At 40.0% G+C, this 18,275-nt stretch overlaps 1 protein-coding gene across 1 annotated transcript in view; it reads left to right on the top strand.

Annotated features, from left to right (window-relative positions):
* Nucleotides 1–18,275, top strand: part of TG (thyroglobulin) — a 162,497-nt gene that overhangs the window by 67,373 nt on the left and 76,849 nt on the right. Inside the window, exons 36-38 of the mRNA XM_075141138.1 lie at nt 11,925–12,059; nt 13,164–13,328; nt 15,223–15,445. Coding sequence (XP_074997239.1) covers nt 11,925–12,059; nt 13,164–13,328; nt 15,223–15,445 — 523 coding nt within the window. The remainder of the gene's footprint in view (nt 1–11,924; nt 12,060–13,163; nt 13,329–15,222; nt 15,446–18,275) is intronic.

Raw genomic sequence — 18,275 nt, 5'->3', positions numbered from 1 at the left:
CCTCTATTTTGTATGTATTGCTGAAAGATCACACTATAATGAAATGGTTGTGTTCCCCATGAGTTTACTCATTCAGGTGTTTACCCATTTTTATTAATTGTGTATCATTTAAACGGAAGAATTTTTGTCATGCACAATGCTGGCCTAATATCTCTCAAACTCACTGCCACAAGAGGTCACTGAGGCAAAATATTTGGCAGGATTGGTGAAGAAATTTATCATTTATAAGCGTGGATGTCACATTACTTTCAATGGATATAACTTTATACTTTAGTGCAGTGACCAATGAAGAAAAGCTCTGGCAAGGGTAGCCTCCCAAAAAGCTGTTTATTGTGTTATTGTCCACTGTTGTGGGGTTTCTAGCGCCTTTCTTGTAGCATCTGGTGCTTGCCAGGATGGCAAGGGATGTCAGATTAGACAAATCACCAGCAGTTGCTGTCAGTAATGCTAAATGCGAGGAGTAACGGGTTTTCAAATAGATACAAACAATTGAGATAAAGATGCAAAGTCAAATTTAGCAAATGTAGTTTTCCCCTTTAAAGCTTTATGTCTAAAAAGCAAGATGATGAAAGGGGCAGTTCCTCAGGAAATTAATTCTGGTTTATACCACTTTATAATTGGTGTAGAAGAATGATAAACTGTACTGCCTTTAGTCCTCGTTTGTGGTTTTCTGCAGGGTGGGAATATTATCTCAAAGATTATTCAGAACAGGGTCATGAGAAATATAGTATTGGAGGTGTGTGTTGGGTCCCACTTTTGAAGAGATGCTGTAACTTGCTATGACACCATCTTTTTTGTGTCAGGAAGAAAATTTATTTCAGTCTTGCAGAAAATGAATCTTATGGTACTCACATGCATTATTTTAGAAGTGGGTGGATCCTCTTAATAAATGAAACTCAACTGCTGTCTTTCAGGGCTTTGTGTCTATTGCCCCCTAAAAATATATGCAAATTGTCAACAGCTACAGACTTCCCTGATGTGTCCTTTCCAGAAATACACAGCATATCGGCTAAATGCTGTGTGTAATGGAAAGGAAGCAGGTTGACTAGTCACTAGATAACTCAATTTAACCCTCAGATTAGACTGAAGTTGAAAAGTCTCATCCATCTCTACCCTTGATTTTCTGTTTGATCTGAGCAAATTTTTTAATCTGTTTGTGTCTGTCTTACCTTAAACCATATGCAGCTGGGCTTGCAGGAGATGGTTAATATTTGCAAAGAATTTTCAGTATTGAATTCAGAATTTATAATTAACCATTTTATCATATCTATGATCACCGGTCATGATCATGTTCAGACTATTTGTATTTATTAGTAGAATTTGTGCTTTTTAAATGATTGTTTCAATGTAATACAAGGAAAACGCCTATCTTTATAGGTAAGCAGAAATAATTTTTTATGTGAAATGCTTTGAGGAGCTAGTGCGGTAATGTGGAGGTTGGAAATTCAACTCCTTTGCAAACTGGTTTTCCCATGGAATGTAGAAAACTGCTTTACTAAAGCTTTCTTCCTCCCAGTGTGAAGCTTAGTAGTAATTTTGTCATTTTCCTTTTATGTTTTTCTTGCTTTCTTAAATCTAGGAAAATAGTGACCTAAGCAGTACTTAAGAAAATTAGACCTTCCTATTTGACATTTGCTTTCTACTCTAAAGACTGACCAGAACTTAGCCACAGCAAGCGAGGTGGTCATCTTACCCTTAGTAACAGCCTTGATCTATCACACCCATTTCCAGGTCATCTTTCCAAATGCAGAGCAACTAGGGAAGTCTCTGGTTTGCAAAGGTCTGGATAACCACCCAAGTGAGCAGAGCCTTCCATGAGGAGGCAGGATTCTGGATTAGAGCGGTTGTCTTGAGGACAGCAGTCGGGAGAAGTCACTGAATTACAAAGAGTACAACTAATCTGGACATCAAATTAACACTAGTATCCTCTACGCTTTGGGTCCCTAACACCAGTGTGTGCAGCAATGCATTCAAAATGCAACCGGGAACCATCTGTCCTTCTTACGTTCTGCCTCATTTTGATACTAAAAGTACCAGCCTGGTTATTTAGGTCAGATTGCTATCTCTGTTGTGTTGTCAGAGATTTTGGAAAATTTTCATAAACGTTGTTTCCAAACTCTTTATGATTATATATGTTATATTAATATACGCTATAGAAGATTAATGGTTTTAAAGTTGGGCATCATAGAAAAGCTAGCAGTGACTGAATTTGCTACATTGTGGTATTGCTTGTACATGGGGAAAAAAAATTACTGTGACTCCTGTGTGGTAACCAGATGGTGAGTGTGAGGAAAACGTCACTATTTAAAGGGCACTGTCGTGTGTGTATATATATGCGTGTGTGTGCATGTAAGCATATATATATATATATATAAAAAAATATAAAACTTTCCATCAAAAGGTCAGAAAGATACTTAAATTTGAGTACTTTGCCAGAAGGCTCTGTGAAATAGTGAAGTTAACGTTATGTCCAACCTAGAGTCTGAGTTTACTGAGGCACAATTAAGGCCTGTGTTTCAATAGACAGTTAATGCGTTTGCCTCATTTTCTAGCAGTTAACCAATTTGCAATGCTCAGGACAGAGTGCCCAGCACTTTGCTTCCTCCCGTTTGCAGTCAGGGTGCTGACTCCATTCCAAGTCTGTGGTCTTTCCAGCCCTGACACGTTGTGAAGAAACCCAGATTAGCAGATTTATTTTCAGTCTTTTGGGAAGTAGATGCTTTGCCTATTTTACTCATTGTTCTTCTCAATAGAGAGGTAGGACCATAGAACAACAGAAAAAGCCTCAACAAGAAGGGTTTCTACAAGTACATGGGCAGCAAAAGGAAGGGTAGGGAAAATGTGGGTCTGCTGCTGAATGGGGGAGGAGACCTGATGGCAAAGGATATGGAAAAGGCTGAGGTGCCCTCTTCACCTCAGTCTTTACTGGTAAGTCCAGCCTTCAGGCCCTTGAGACTGGGGGAAAGACTGCAGCAAGGAAGACTTATCCTCAGTGGAGGGTCAGGTTAGGGAACAAGCTGGACATACAAACCCATGGGGCCTGACGGGAAGCACCCGCGAGTGCAGAGGGAGCTGGTTGATGTCATTCTGAGGCCACTCTCTACTTTTTAAAGGCCCTGGTGATGGGGGAGGTTCCTGAGGCTGGGAGGGAGGCAAACGTCACCCCTGTCTTCAAGAAGGGCAAGAGGGAGGATGAGGGAACTATAGGCTGATCAGCCTCACCTTGACACCTGGGAAGGTAATAGAGCAAGTGATCCTGCAAAGCATTTCCACATGCAGAAAAAGAAGCTTATTCAGAGTAGTCAGCATGGATTTATGAAGGGCAAAATCATGCCTGACCAACCAGATAGTCTTCTACAATCAGGTGACTGTCTAAGTGGATGAGGGGAGAGCAGTGGATATTGTTTATCTTGACTTGAGAAAGGCTGTTCACACTGTCTCACATAACATCCTCACAGAAACTGAAGTAAGGTCTAGATAAATCAACAGTGAGGTGGACTAAATGCTGGCTGAATTGCTGGGCACAGAGTCGTGATCCAGCTGGAGGCCAATCACTGGTGTACCCCCAGAGTTGATACTGGGACTAATACTGTTTAACACCTTGAATAATGACCTGGACAATGAGACAGAGTGTACTTGCAGTGAGTTTGCAAACGATAAAATGTTGGGAGGAGTGTTTGACAGACCAGATGAATGTGGTGCCATTTAGAGGGACCTCAACAAGCTGGAGAAATGTGCAGACTTACATCTTGGATCAAGCTGTCTTCCATCAAGTTGTCTTTCAGCTCTGTCTGAAAACTGGGTAGGACTTCGTCTAGCAGTCATACAGAGAAGCTGTTTTAACATTCAGCCTTCTGAGAAAATAAGTATTCTCTCTCATGTTCACACATGCTTCAGCTTTTCTAGTTCAAACTAATAGGACTATTGGCTCCTTTGCTGTCTTTCCTTAGGTGGTCAGGAGAACAAGATTTGCAAGTTGAGGTAACATCTTACATTAGCTGGCTTATGTAGTTATAAGAAGCTGCATTTTGAGGAATCCTTGACATCCTGCAGGAGGCCAGATTGTTAAACACGAACTTCTCCATCTCTACCCTTATGGAAGGATATCACTTCAGATTTGAGCATCTCTAAAGAGCCATCTCCTTCTGGAGATGTTGAAGTGCCATTCTTTAATTTAAAAAAAAAAAACAACACAAACCAACCTGTCAAGATTTTTCATTTTTTACCTGAATAAGCTGGAGAACACTCTTTAAAAGAAAATTTTATGGCCCCCAAACCATTTTGTTTGTCCGTTTGTTCTACAATGAAGCCAGCTCTCCTAGAGCTAGATTGTCTTTCTTTGGACTGTCACCAGATCTTAATTTGTCTCACTTTCTGTGTTATTTAAACTCAGAATCTCACTGTTTTTCATTTTGTTTGGTTTTTTTTTTTTTTTAAAGCTTGCATATACAATCTTCAACTGCCCAAAGTCAGCAAGGAACAGATAGAATGATTTGATTTGTCCTAGTATCTCCCTGAAGGCAGAAATCCATGAGGCAAGGAGCTGCAAGGCATTGTCCAGCCCGGTTAGTTCCACCGTACACAAAGGGGAGCTCTGTTGCAGTCACTACAGGTTTAAAAGATGAAAAGTTGAGACGAAATTCTTTTGTCTCACTCAAATAATTTACTGGATTTTCCTTCACTGAAAGTCTCCCTAAATAAACTGAGCAAAAACATGTATTTGCTTTCCTTCTGTTCCCCAATCTGGGCTTTTGAAGATGTTCATGAGCAGTAATCTTCATAAAACCTCTAGGCCTTTGAATCTGCAATGGCAAAAATAATTTTCAATAGCGGCTTCTTTTTATGCCCTGTCATAGGGCAGCCCATAGCCACCAGGGAGATGCAAAAAAATCCCTTCCCCCCGTGAGGCTAACCTCAGGAGAGACACAACAAGAGGGAAGGCTTGAGGTTCTTCCCGTTCTTTGCCTTGTACCAGATTGTTCATCCACCAGCCCATTGTAGCCCTGTATTCCTCTCCACAGCCTGAGGCTCCTGGTGGCTTTCCCCAGGAAAGCAGCACTGCTAGGCATTTCTAACACTCATTAGATGCCCCATTAGCCTGCAAAAAAGTGCTGTGTAATGCCTGCAGGTCACTGCTGTCTGAGGGAGGTGAGCTGCACACTGTCTTTTACCTGAATTCTTGTTGCGTTTTTGTTGCTTCAACACGTTTTACCTATTTGTGTTCTTGCAATATACCCTTTCTGATACAAGGTTAAACTCTCCAAGTCATCTTCATCACTGATCTGTGGTGCATTTAACTGAATGTGTGGTTTTCATCTTTAACTAAGTGAATATTTTGTTTGTCTTCTGTACATCTATCACGTGGAGCAGAGCATGCTCCTGCTGCTCTGTTGTGATTTCCACATAGTTTCTGTTATCTGAGAAATAATGCTTGAAAAATAGATAGCCTGAACAGACTGGGAAAGTCCGACTTGTTACATTTGGAGCATTTTTTCCCCTGAAGAAGTTAACGTGCTGTGATGACACTGAGTATGGAACCATCTGTGGCAAGTTTCAGGTATGATCTGTGACCTTTAACGATGGGAGGACAGCTGTTATTTTAAGACTGCCCGTGCTGAAAATGCTAATATGTCATGCTGCAGTCTTGGTTTACTTATGCTGGTATTTAAATAACAACTCCGAGGAGTTGTGTGAATACGGGGGAATGTTATGTAAAAGAGAAAACAGTCAGGTCTCATAATTAGGTTTGAGATGGAACTTTCTGCAGCCAGCTGTAAGATAGGGGGAGATAAGAAAAGTTTTTTATGAGAAATTATGTGTTGTTATTTTATGGTTGTATAATGCTGTTATTAAAACGATTTATGCCCAGGGGTTTGAGCTATGGAAGTTTTTATGTCTTTACAATTAAACTGAAGGAAGCAAAGCAATCTATGAAACATGTTACCTGGTTTTTTAGAAGGAATACTTGTGCCTAAAGCAAACTGCAGATCCTGAAAATATTCCTGTGCATGTGGAAGGGAGGAGTGACACTGATGTATAACTTCTGCTTTTGTACTTTGTTATGAAATTTATGAATTGTATACAGTAATTATCCAAACTTTAATGAGCATTTGTGTCTTCAGGTTCCTCAGTTTTAAATAGGATAGGGCTATCTATCTTAGATTTGGCAACTGCTAGAATACAATGGCCCTTAAATGGTGATCTCTGCATGGCACTGCAAATCGTATACAAATTATATGGGCTCCATTCCCACTCCATCCAAATCAAGTAATTCATTGAGAAACCACCAAGGCATATGGATGTAATGATCTGTTAGGCCCTTCCTGTTTCTGCCTCCTGTGATCCCCTAATGATTTATAGTCGTTCCCTCGATGCAGGACTGAGCAGTGGCTATGGGATTTTCCCATGTGGGAATAAATTTCCCATCAGGCTGTTTCAGCACATGGCGTATTCCCATTCTCAACAGAGATGCTGATGGGAGTACAGGTGCTGATGTAGCTGTCTTTGATGATTAATAGCATCATTTGTTTTCCTGCTTTCCCACAATGCTGAGGATATGTCAGAGAGATCTTTGGTGTGATACAAAACCAGCCTTTTTTATCCATCCGCGGGAACTGATCTACCGTGCTTCCATGTAGCATATTTGACCTCTGGTGTAGAATTACTCTACCTTTGGTCTTAAGTTCAATCTTTATTCTGTTTGTAAACATGAGGATTTTAGCCTTTTGAAAACAGCTTATTTTAAGCCTGGATAAATATCTGGTACATTTTTTAGTATCCTATTACTATACCATTTACTATAATTGGCACTACTGAAGGAGGCAGAAAGCTTGCATTTAACATCAGCATAGCAAGATTGCTCACTGCTAAAAGCCATAAATAACACATTTGTTAGTTTGTGACATGTTTGTCTGAGGTGTGATTATAGTTATTATGCAGCAGTTTTAAGACAATGTCTCGTTTTGAATTATTCAGATCTCAGTGGAAGGACAAAAATGATAAGCAACTATATTTTCGAAAGAGTATATTTTCTGCCGGTCCACTCTGAGTTGATGATTTGCTGTTTTTGGAGATTGCTGGTATACAGACAGGTTAGCAGTCTTCATTGGAAAAAAACTCTGACTGCTAGGGATATAAAGCACTGAGTTCAGTCTGTAAACATGTTTTTGCCTTGAGTCAGGACTATTAAATATGGCTCACAAATTTCAGAATTAAGATCAGAATTTGTCTTTCAAACATAAATTAGGCATACTAGACCCAGAGATCTGGTTTATGTACCTCCTTAACCTCATGTTAACCTCATCTGATTTATGTACCTCCTCAACTTCAAGAGTTTTCTTCTAAATTTAACTTGTTATTTTATTGCAGTTCTGTATCTCTGTTTCCTTATATCAAATGTCAGATTTTCCAGCAAACACAGAACTGACCCCTCTTTGCTTCCACTGAAAGCAGTGATGAAACTTTTGTTGACTTTATGAAAAGGATTTTATAATGTCATTGCCTGTGAAAGTGGGAGGTTGAACTCTGTGTCCCCAGGAAATCTATTCCAGTCTTGTGATCCTATGACTTGAGTGGGAACAGAGTAAGACCAGCGTGAGTCCTTTTGCAAATCCAGTCTTAAACCTTGCCTACCCAAACAAGAACATCTGGAAGCGAGAGGCTCTCTGTATGGGACATCTATAATTTTGCAATAAAAGTTAGAGGGCTGCCTGGATTCGGAGTGCTGTAATTATCCAATCAAAGCATTTGCCAAAATGTGGTTTGGAAGGTCAGAGCTTAACCTATATATAAACCAGAAATGTCTTCCAGCCCATCAGGTGCACTATGCACTTTCAGTAAAGCAGTGCCAGTTTGTAGCTGTGTGCCTCGTGAGAGCAGTTCAGAGGCAAGTTTAGCTCAGCCATGGAAAGTTCTGTTTTGCTCACGTAATGAAGTGGGTGTGCATGGCTGCGGGCATTGCTGGATCCGCTGCCAGGAGAAGGGAGGAAGGAAACGACTAATAGCCAAAATCTCCTTCTCAGCTAACTGCTGGCTGGCAATGTCCACAGTGGTGCCATGGATGGCTCTGGGTTAATGCTCTGTCATTAAAATAAGCATTAGTGTTTCTGCATTTATCTGCATCTGGGGTCAGCTGGGCAGAAGATCGGAAAAGAAAAACACTGGAAGTCTCAGTATATAAATCTGATCTGAGATTATGAATGCTTCATCCAGGACTGAGAATGAAAAAAACCCACAAACCCCAAACCAACCCAAAAACCAACTCCCTGTGGGTAGTGGGAGGTTGTAAGGGTCACTTCTGTGAGATTTGGGGTAAAGAATAAGCAAAACAAAATGTGTTTTAGGTATGGATGTATGATCCTATGGATGTTTGCATCATGAGTGGTCACTCTTTTGTGCCTAGCATGGGCTGCAAAGTGCCCGTTGTGTCTTATATGTATTTAAAATGAATGTTATTAATGTGACTCTATCCCGCATAAAGGGATAAAATAAAAATCTTTTAATATAGAAGTAGGAAGTTTAGCTTGTGATCAAATGTAGAACACATTACATGTACCTAATAATGGCAATGTGCACTCACAAGCTTAATGTGAGCACCTTCAAAGATTTTAATAACGGTAAACTAGTAAACATCAGGGAAACAGATACAGGAGGCCAAATTCAAGTGTCAGAGGTTTAAATCCAAAGAATATATTTGCTTTTGTGGAATTGTTTTGAATTTCTTTCCTGAGAGAGTAGAATTTAGCTTAGCAAGAACGCTTCTGAATGTTTGACCTGTGGGCAAACGGAGGCATGTGAGGATTATGAGACTTGCCCGAGTTCACTCGGTGAGTCAGGGAAGCTATGGGAAAAGAATCAGCCTGGTGAAATATCTTCCAAAACCACTGATGCACCCAGACTTGTTGGCTTACAGTGGGATCCAGACAAGGCTCTTTTCTGAAAGAACCACAGCTAGTAATTTGAAGCTTTGTGTCTGAACCTAGAAAGATTACTTGTTCCAGTAGTAGGACTTCGGTTACTAGTACTGTACACAGTGCAAGATGGCAACATTGCTCTTGTGTAAAAACAAAGTTTAAGTCATATTGATTAAAAAAAAAATCTTTTCTTGTTCATGTTTTCAGAAAAAAAAATTTAAGAAATAATTGAAAACATAAACTGTCAAGATATAATCTGGAAGAGTAAGACCTGGGAGATCTTAGTAGTGCAGGCAGATAATCTCTGGAGAGGATGTAAAGGTTAATTCTCCATCACTTACAGAGTTGATTTCTATTTTTAAGTATCTTTCTAAATAAATGCCACAAACTGTCACCCTAGATGTAGAGGCTGAAATTTTCTAACACGGGTCATGTAACAGGTCATATTAGACAGTTTTAAAATAGAAAACCCAATGACAATATGAAATGTAGTAATTTCCACACGACTGAAATCACTGTGTTCCTCTAAAATTATTGAATAGTCAGTGCTTAAGGGTAAGAAAAAATTAAGTGCACAAGTCAAGCTGTGATTGCAGGGTTTTGCTCCCTTACTAGTTCAGACTCCCTCTGAATATAGTGCTATAATTTTGCTACTTTGTGATATCAAGTAAGCTTGTGGTCTTTAATATACAACAGTGCAGTACCAAATTAACCTTCATTTCTACTTAGCTGGAGACTTTCAGCCTCTATCTCTTAGAAGAGTTGCTCCCAAATGTAACAAGAATAGAATGATATTGAAGTGGTTGAAAAGGACCATGGGACCCAGTTCTGTTTTTTTGCCTCTAGTTCACAGGCGTGAACTAGGGCTGGCTGTTTGGGAAGGTTTATGGAGTACAGTAGGTCGGTTCATCACTCCATCAGACGTTTTCTTCAGCAAGGGTGAGAGCAAAGGAGCTAGCACCAAGCCTTGGCAATGGTGGTAGCACATCAGTGGTGGTAGCACATCAATGGTGGTAGCGCATTAGCTTTTTTCAGCTTGTCCTCTGGGAGATAACCCATGCTTGAGGTTTACACTTCCCTGGGAAAGCAAAGCAAAAGCAAAGACTTCTAGCATCAACGTAGAGCCCTGGGTTGTGGCAGTTATCCTGTGTTGTCATGAATTATTTGGAATAAAATAATTTTGAAATCTAATTTAGTCATTGCTAATCCCTGTCTATTTGCTCAAGGAACGGTGCAACCAGGCTAGTCTGTGGTCTGGTTTGCGTCTTTGGTTCTCATCAACTGGACAAGTATGTCAACACTAGGATTTCCAGGTTGTAGGGAGGGCATGCCACAGCCCTGCTTGTATGAACCCCAGACCTCACCTTCAGATTTGATGTTGAGTGGTATGGTCACAGCTGCCTTTCTGTGAGGAGGGGGAAGAGGGAAATTTTGGCCATCTTTGCAAGTCACCCATTTCTCAGAAGACTAAAAGAAATCTTTAATGAAATGAACGGTCACAACTTTTGCATCTGTGTGGTAAATGAAGCAACAGGGCAAGGTCTACTCACCAGGAATAGCAAGGCAACAGCAGACTCAGCTCTGTCCTTACCCTACAATTACACGGAGAGGGTAACACCAACCTCCTGTTTAGGACTCGGTGGCCGCAGCAGGGCCCTTTTGCTTTTAAAACATATTGAACTGTTGAAAGGAACTAAAATAATTAAAGGCCCATTCTTTCCCAAGCCTTCTTTTTTGAATTCTGTGTGCAAAATTGAGAGCCTGCAGATATTTTTATCTGTTTGCGTATGAGAAAAGAATGTTTGTGGGATTTTTTTTTTAAATCCACTGTGAGACAGAAGAATAATTCTTGATGAATACTAGAGTCAGTATGTATGTGTATATATATGCTCACACATGTAAATGCACGTGTACATGTATATATGTGAATATACATGTTAATATATATGTAATACACATGTGTATATATACATATGTACATATTTGTGTATATGTGTGCATATACATATGAAATAATAGAATTAAATTTTAATTATGTAGCAGTTACATGACATGAGGACAGTTCATAGAGTTTCATGTAATTCTGTCCACAAAATCAAATTAAAATGATCAAAATAATCCTTGTGACCTTTAAAAAAAAAGTCCGTAAATCTGCGAAAATGGCATGTGTTTCTGTGGGAGTTTGGTTGATTGCTTATAAGGGAAGTGAAGACAAAATATAACATTTGTGAAAATGGTTGTCTCATTTTTACTTTGTCTGTAAGGTGGGGACTTGTTCTTTATATGTAGACATGCGCAGGCAACATAGACATCTCCATTTCAGCTACTCACATGAGGTTCCCTGCACAGACAACATGGACAGCTGGCTCATGTAATCAGTGGATTCCTGCGGGTGATTTGTCTCATCCTAAAGCAGACATCTAAACCAGGATTGAGGTTTTGTATAGTAAAACTGTCTGCTCCTCCTGATAGTACAAGGAGTCTAGTGTAATTAACTCAGATGTAGACATCTACATTTCAGATGACTGAGGTGAAGCCTACCTTAGGAAACCAGCTCCTGTTTTAGATAGAGATGTGGATGTCTTCTGGGAGTGCTCAGTCACATGCAGGATCCCAACTTGCTTTCCAAGGAGTTAGTGGTTGTACCTGCTGAGGAACTTGTGTGCAAGCATTATGACACATGTCCTTTAATGTAATTAGGCCTGTTCAGAAAACTTTTATTTAAATCAGTTGGATTTACATGCAAACCTGGATGGAGCTGCTCCAGATTTACCTCTTTATTAACTGAATACCTTTGTAAACCTAGTTGTACATGACCTCTGAAAATGGGACTGGACCCTCTAGTTAATCAGAGGCCTTTGAATATTATATTTCATTTATTCCAAGTTGATGCAAAGGAAGGTGAAAGTCTTTCATTGGGGAACTCCCCAATGCTTTTACTTCTATTTATTTTCCTCTGAAGATTTTACTGATTCCTCTGGTTATATCATTTTTGTGTGGTTCATTTTACAGAGTATTTGGATATATGGCAACCCTTAAATGTGTCCTCTGTTCTCATGGATTCATCCATCTCAAACTTTGAAGTTGTGCAAGTTAGTAGAGATATATCCAATGACTTCTTCACTGCCAGAGACTTTTGTCTCTCCGGTAAGAAATGGTTATTCATAGCTTTACAGAAAATATTGTCTTGAAAAACCAAGAACAGCTCTCCTTCCTCCCCCCCTCCACTTCTGACATAGATACACTGATTTTATTTATTTTTAAAGACTACCCCAGTGTTTCTGAATTTGAGAGAAGGGACATGAAATAGGTTATCTAATGAAAGGTACAATAGACATAAAATGCCATACGCTGATTGTGTAATTTTGACACTTCTTGGGTGCTGAGATCTCTTCCTTCTCCACACATTTTACAACTTGGAGAATATTGTAGCAAATAATTAAAGGGATGATGTCATTATTTTCTAAAGAACAGTTAAGGGAAGCTCATTGAGTGAGACAGATGGTAGAGCCACCCACCACTTATCTAAAGTAACCTGTAGCTGTGTTGCGTGAGGTTAACTGAGAGCTGGCATGAAGCAGGGGTTGGACTGTAGTAACAACAAAGGGAACTGCTTTAATCAATAGCCTGACTAGACAGCAGAGAGTCCTTTAACTTCACATGACTGGCAAATCCTCAATGCCACAGAGTGGTAGAAATAAGGAAAAGTTCCCACCTACTGCAGAAGATGGTCCTTGGAATGGTCCCACTTTTTGCAGTAGATGGTCCTCACCTTATGAGGGTGAGCAGTGTAACTTACTATTTTTTCCTTTTCCTGTAACTGAAGGAGCCTTTCTAAAGGAAAAGTGTTGGATACCCACCTCTGAGTACAAACTGTGACAAGAGAGAGGATCACTTTTCTTATTCTGAAACCTTTCCCTTGGGCTCCCTGGGGACTGTTTGAATTCAGCTGAGGTCCTCAGTACTTTATTAGAAGATGTTTTTCTTCTCCTAAAGCCTGTGATACCAGTTCTCTTGCTGTATTGCTCCATTTTAAAGCCAATACAACCTTTTGTCCTTTGGCTGTTTTGAAGAATGTTCTGGGAATCGGAGGACATTTATGTCCCATTATTCTGCTTTAGAGCTACTTCATATCCTTGTTGCTTGACCTGTTGTGAAACCTTTCTTTTAAGCATCTTATAAAAATGTCATACAAAATACTTTGAGAATACATTTTTTACCTGCTCTTTTTCTTCACATTTCACCTCACAGCTTGTTCAAAGAACCAGTCATGTACAGTGGTTACACTGGAAATCCAGCTTTCAGCAGTAAGATGCCTTTTCTACCCTGATACACAGATATGCACACATGGACTGCAAGGGCACAGCTGCCGGGTTTTACTCAAAGAGCCAGCTACATATATCTATAGGAGACAAGGTAAGAGCAGGTTAAGGCTGTGGAGGAAGGAACTCAACTGTGGTGGCCTGTGCACAATTCTTGTGGATGGAAGAGTGAGGAAATCCTCACCAGACAAAAGCAATATGGATGTCTCCTCGACAATTGTCCATTACTGTTTCAGGGGAGTTACAGCCAAACAGGATGGGAGAATGTCCCCAAATACTTGTAATAAAAATGCATGAAATCATAGTGTTACCAACTAATGTTGAAGCAGGTACGATAAAGGAAGTCTAGTCTCTGGAAGATGTTTTGGAAAGTACAGAGTGGTAAAAACAAATAAACAAACAGTAATGAAAGTCCAGCTCCTTCCTTTCATCTGCAGAAGATGTTTCTATATGTTCTTCCTTTTAAACTCTGAGAATAACACAAGGAGTGTTGAAAACCCACTGTCAATTGAAAGCCTTAAGGATCATCTCTGGACAAAACAAACAAACAAAAACAAACAAACAAAAAACCTTAAATCAAGGGGAACTAATATTTTAAAGAAGTGAAAATGATTTAAGAGAGAAATAGAAGTTGTGTAGACAGGTAAAAATTCTATTATTTGGCTATATATTTATTTGTAACTGTAAGTTTTGGTGGTTTTTTCCCCTTGATTTTAATAGAGACTGTTTTCTTTTCATGTAATACTGATTATTTCTTTTATTAGAAGTAATTAGAAACTTCTTTTATTAGAAGTAATTAGAAACCAGGTAACAATAAGGGGGAAGGGAAAAAATATTTCCTTTTCTCTTCACTGAAATTTCTGCGAGGAATTGACAAATCAATGAGAATCTTCTAAATTCAAACTCGATGAGAGAAAAAGGGGTTTATCGCTGTCAAGTGAAGCAAAATCACAGACTGAGACATAAAAGCTAGAGTTGTGTGTTTGTATATTTATGTACAGTTTTGGTTTTAGTCACATGACTTAGAATTTGGTTCCTGCCTATCAAATACATTGTTTTAGGAGAGAAATAGTACAAGGTGTCACTTAGCTCTGTTTTAAAGTAAGGCATTATTGAAAAAAACTCTTCTTTGGATAAGAAGAGTTTGATTCAGATAATCCTTATATAAACAAGAAAAAAAATTTGGATCAGACTATAACCCCCTAATATTTCATAATTTTCTGCAAGCAAAAAATAAATTCAGATAGTAATTATGTTTGATCTCAAATGTAGCTACTGGCATAGTTCCGTAGAAGAAAATGGCAGTATTCACAACAGAGTAAGAAGGCAAGAGATGGAGACGAAGGCCCTCTGGTACCCTACACTCTCGCAGTCCCTTCTCTGGCATGTAGAAGGCACGCATGTGCCTGACTGAAAGCGAGCCCTTGCACTGGTGATTCCCACCTCAAGAACAGCAGTCCCCACACAGGACAGTAGGGAATTTGGACATGGGTTGTGCTCATTACCTTCTGTTGAAGCTCTTCTCTCTCGCATGATGAAACAGCTGCGGGAAAGGGGACTGAAGTGCAAGTCTTTCCGGGGGAGAGCCCAAACCAACGAGCTATGTGGTTATCTTTCCTCTCTCTGACTTGCTATAAATGTTTAAACGTTTAACATTGTGCTTTTTAGAGCTGGGGGGCTGTGGGAAGTCTGAAAATCTCTCTCCCTTTCTGTAGAAATGTTCAGATTTATATTCTAATGTGATGTCTGATCTGGAAGAAATGTTTGAGTAAGGGTTTGGAAAGTTAAACGTTGTATCCAGCAGCTAACATCTAGCATAACATGAAGTATTTTATAGGGAGAGAATAACACAAATTTATCTATGTTTCATTTAAAGAAGTGAATTAGACAGTTTAAAATTAACGGAAATGGGATTAATTTTCATTTCTGAAATGGTACTAACTTGAAAAAGCAAATTATTTTTCCTCTGTTCCCTCTGCCCCCAATAGATTTATTCCTGCCCATTTCTGAATTGGATTTAACCCCATCTGTGTACATTCCGTCCCATGGAGATCTGATGGGCAAATCGCAGGTGATCCGCGTTGGCTCCGAGTGGAGAAATATCAGCCAGTTCCTGGGGATCCCGTATGCTGCACCTCCCCTTGCAGAGAGGCGCTTCCGACCTCCAGAGCCGTTTGCTTGGGTGGAAACCTGGAATGCTACTGTGGCTCGGTAAGAAAACCCTTTGATCATCTGCAGAAGGGCTTGTTCCATCCAGGTGTATGAAAGTAGCTGCAGTGATGACCACGATATTCATGTCCTTTCTTGCAAAAGAACCTATAGGGTACAGATTAATACAAGTTTGGGACTTTGTTTAGCAAAAAGAATAATTTCTCCGTCTATATTTTAATGCATGCAAGCACTTCAAGAAAAAAGGCAGATTCCAGTACATTGCCTTGAATCTATGCATAACTCCTCACCGACTGTCTGCTGTCAATCCATTTTCATTCTGAGTATTTATACAGGTATTTATAATATTTATACAAATACATTTTGCTCCTGCTGAGCCATAAATTTGTAGAGTATTTAATCAAACTGGAGTGCTTTAGCGCTGATGTAACCAGAAGCCGTGGGCCTCATATAGAAATTCTCTGCCTAGTAGTGTTTAGGAGGTCAGGCTGAAGGACCCAGATAGTCTTTTCTGTCCAAAAACTATTAAAAGGCAAATACTTGCTAAATGGCTTGGACAGAAGTACAGAAGTTATAAACATTTTAGGTAATGCCTTAAGAGGAAACGAGCAGTAGGAACTGTATTAGCAGATGGGCTAAATTTCTCTTAAGTCCCTATATCTAATGTTTTCAGTTGGCTGGCCCTGGCTCTCCAGGGCTGTACAGACATCACTGTTCAGTGAGTTTAGGTTGGAGGCACTCTGTGGACATAACCTTTGTGTGTATGTTTGTGTTTCATTTAGTCTTACGATATGAGTCTTAATTTTGTTGCATTGGGGAACCAAAATGACAAATTGTGAATGTGTATTTCTTAAAGAAAAGAGGGGTTTGATGACACTACTCCGTATATCTGTGCTGTGGAACATGTTAGGACAGTGGATTTCTTTTTAAAAAATCCACAGCAAATAGAAATGCAGCAACAACAAGAAACAAGATACGAAAGTGGAGTGTTTTTTATAGGGCCTTTCTCACAATGCAATAGGGAGCAAACTACAGAGCACATGAAACCCATTTGAGCGAGCCATGCTGCACATGTACACAGGAAGTTCATACACGAGAGCTGGTACCTGATCGCTTTCCTATCAACACAAAGCAAGACTGTTTTGTGGCAGACATGAGGAGCTGGAAGGAAAAAAAAAATGATGGAAACAAGAAACAGGAGATTGAAGGTGCAGAACAGTCAAAAGGAGACTCTGGTGGAAGGACTTGGTGAACTTTCTGTAGAGGGGGTTGAAGAAATCAGGGCTGAGAGATGAGGTTTAGTGACCCAAAAGCTTCCAAGGCAGCTAATATGGACCTGAGGTCTATTGAGATCCTGTGTTATCCTTCCAGCCATGGATGGCCATGCAGTCCTGTTCAATTCCTGGCACCGGGAGTGGTCCTCATGTGGGTAGTGACAAACTGCTTGAGCTAGCTGATCTGGCCAAGAGCTTACATGGTTAAGGAAATGAGAGATTTTACAAGGGAGATGGGAGGATGGCACCCTGCAGGGCTGACATGAATCACCACCTGCTTTGGTGGAAACGCATCCTGAGGCTACAGGTTTAGAGAACTATCAGCTGTGTGGAAGCTGTTTGGTCCCTCCATTACTCAGGATTTGTCTCTAGAGGTTTCTAGCAAAGCCTGTGACGAACAGAATGAAAAGAGATGCAGCGTTGTCTTGAGGAGTTGAAAGAGCATCTGACCTTTGGTGGTCTCACCCTTCAGGTTGCACCTGAGTTGTAGAGGTGTTAACAGCATAGCCACAGTAGCCACATGACCTCATGTACATTGGAGGGATCTGGTGAGACGTGGCTTTTTGTTTCCTCAGGTGCATAGTGATGTTAGGTTAACACACACACCATCAGCTCTTTGTGTCTGCAGCCACAGCGTGGTGTCTGCTAGGACTTTGGTAAGAGCCATCTGGCCCTGTGGTCTCTCTTTGAAGACCTGGTGTTGCAATGAGCAGCCTGGCTGAGATTTGCAAAGCAATTTAGGGACCTTAGTGAATCTGCTCCTCTCTTTTGAATTCTCAGTGCTTCCTTAGGCCAATGAAGAACTTGGCCATTATCTTCTATTATTCATTTAACGTTAAAAAATAATTCTTTGAGCTTAGCACCATGGACGTGCACTTGGAGAATCAGAGGGACCTCACTCTATGTATGTATAGAAAGTGTCGACATCTATATTTTTTAGGACTCTATATTGGTGTTGCACAATATTTGTATATAAGAAATTCACATTAGCACAGTAACATTACTGACAGAAGAGAAATGTTTATTTATCAGCCTAGACCTGATAAAAGACTTTAATAAAACCAAACCAAATAAAACCAACCAAAAAACCTATCCAGCTGTTGGAGTTTCCGGCTGCTGGAGGAGCTGTGGACTTGCCTCAGCAGGTGGCAGCCTTCCCCCGGAGTCGGTCCCGGCATGAGGAGATCCTGGGAGCTGGAGGTGCTGGGAATCTTGATGAGTTGCTAAAAAAAAAAAAGAAAAAAATAGCCATGAGCACGGGTGATGATTCCTGCTGCCCTGTGGAAAGCTGTATGATTAATAGAGTTAGACCTGTTGTCCTGGCTGGGTTCCTACCTGGGAATTTGTATTTTGATTGCCTAAAATGACTTTAGCAGTTTTGGTTAGAGATGATGTGCTTCTCTATGTCAATGTGAAAGCTATTGAGATACCACCATCCTAGGAACCTCCCTTATGGAAAGATTTTGTAGAATTGCATTAAAGCTGGTCCTTTTCCTTGTAGTTTTCTATTAAATTCTTTACACCTTCAGTGTAAAATTTTACAAAGTCATTAAAAATGATAATTTAGAAACAATTCTTTGAGATATTACTGTCTTTTC

This window comes from Calonectris borealis, chromosome 2 (genome assembly GCF_964195595.1).
Source record: "Calonectris borealis chromosome 2, bCalBor7.hap1.2, whole genome shotgun sequence".
Taxonomy (NCBI): Eukaryota; Metazoa; Chordata; class Aves; order Procellariiformes; family Procellariidae; genus Calonectris; species Calonectris borealis.
The sequence above is the reverse complement of the archived record's forward strand: the minus strand, read 5'-3'. Positions and strand labels throughout refer to the sequence as shown.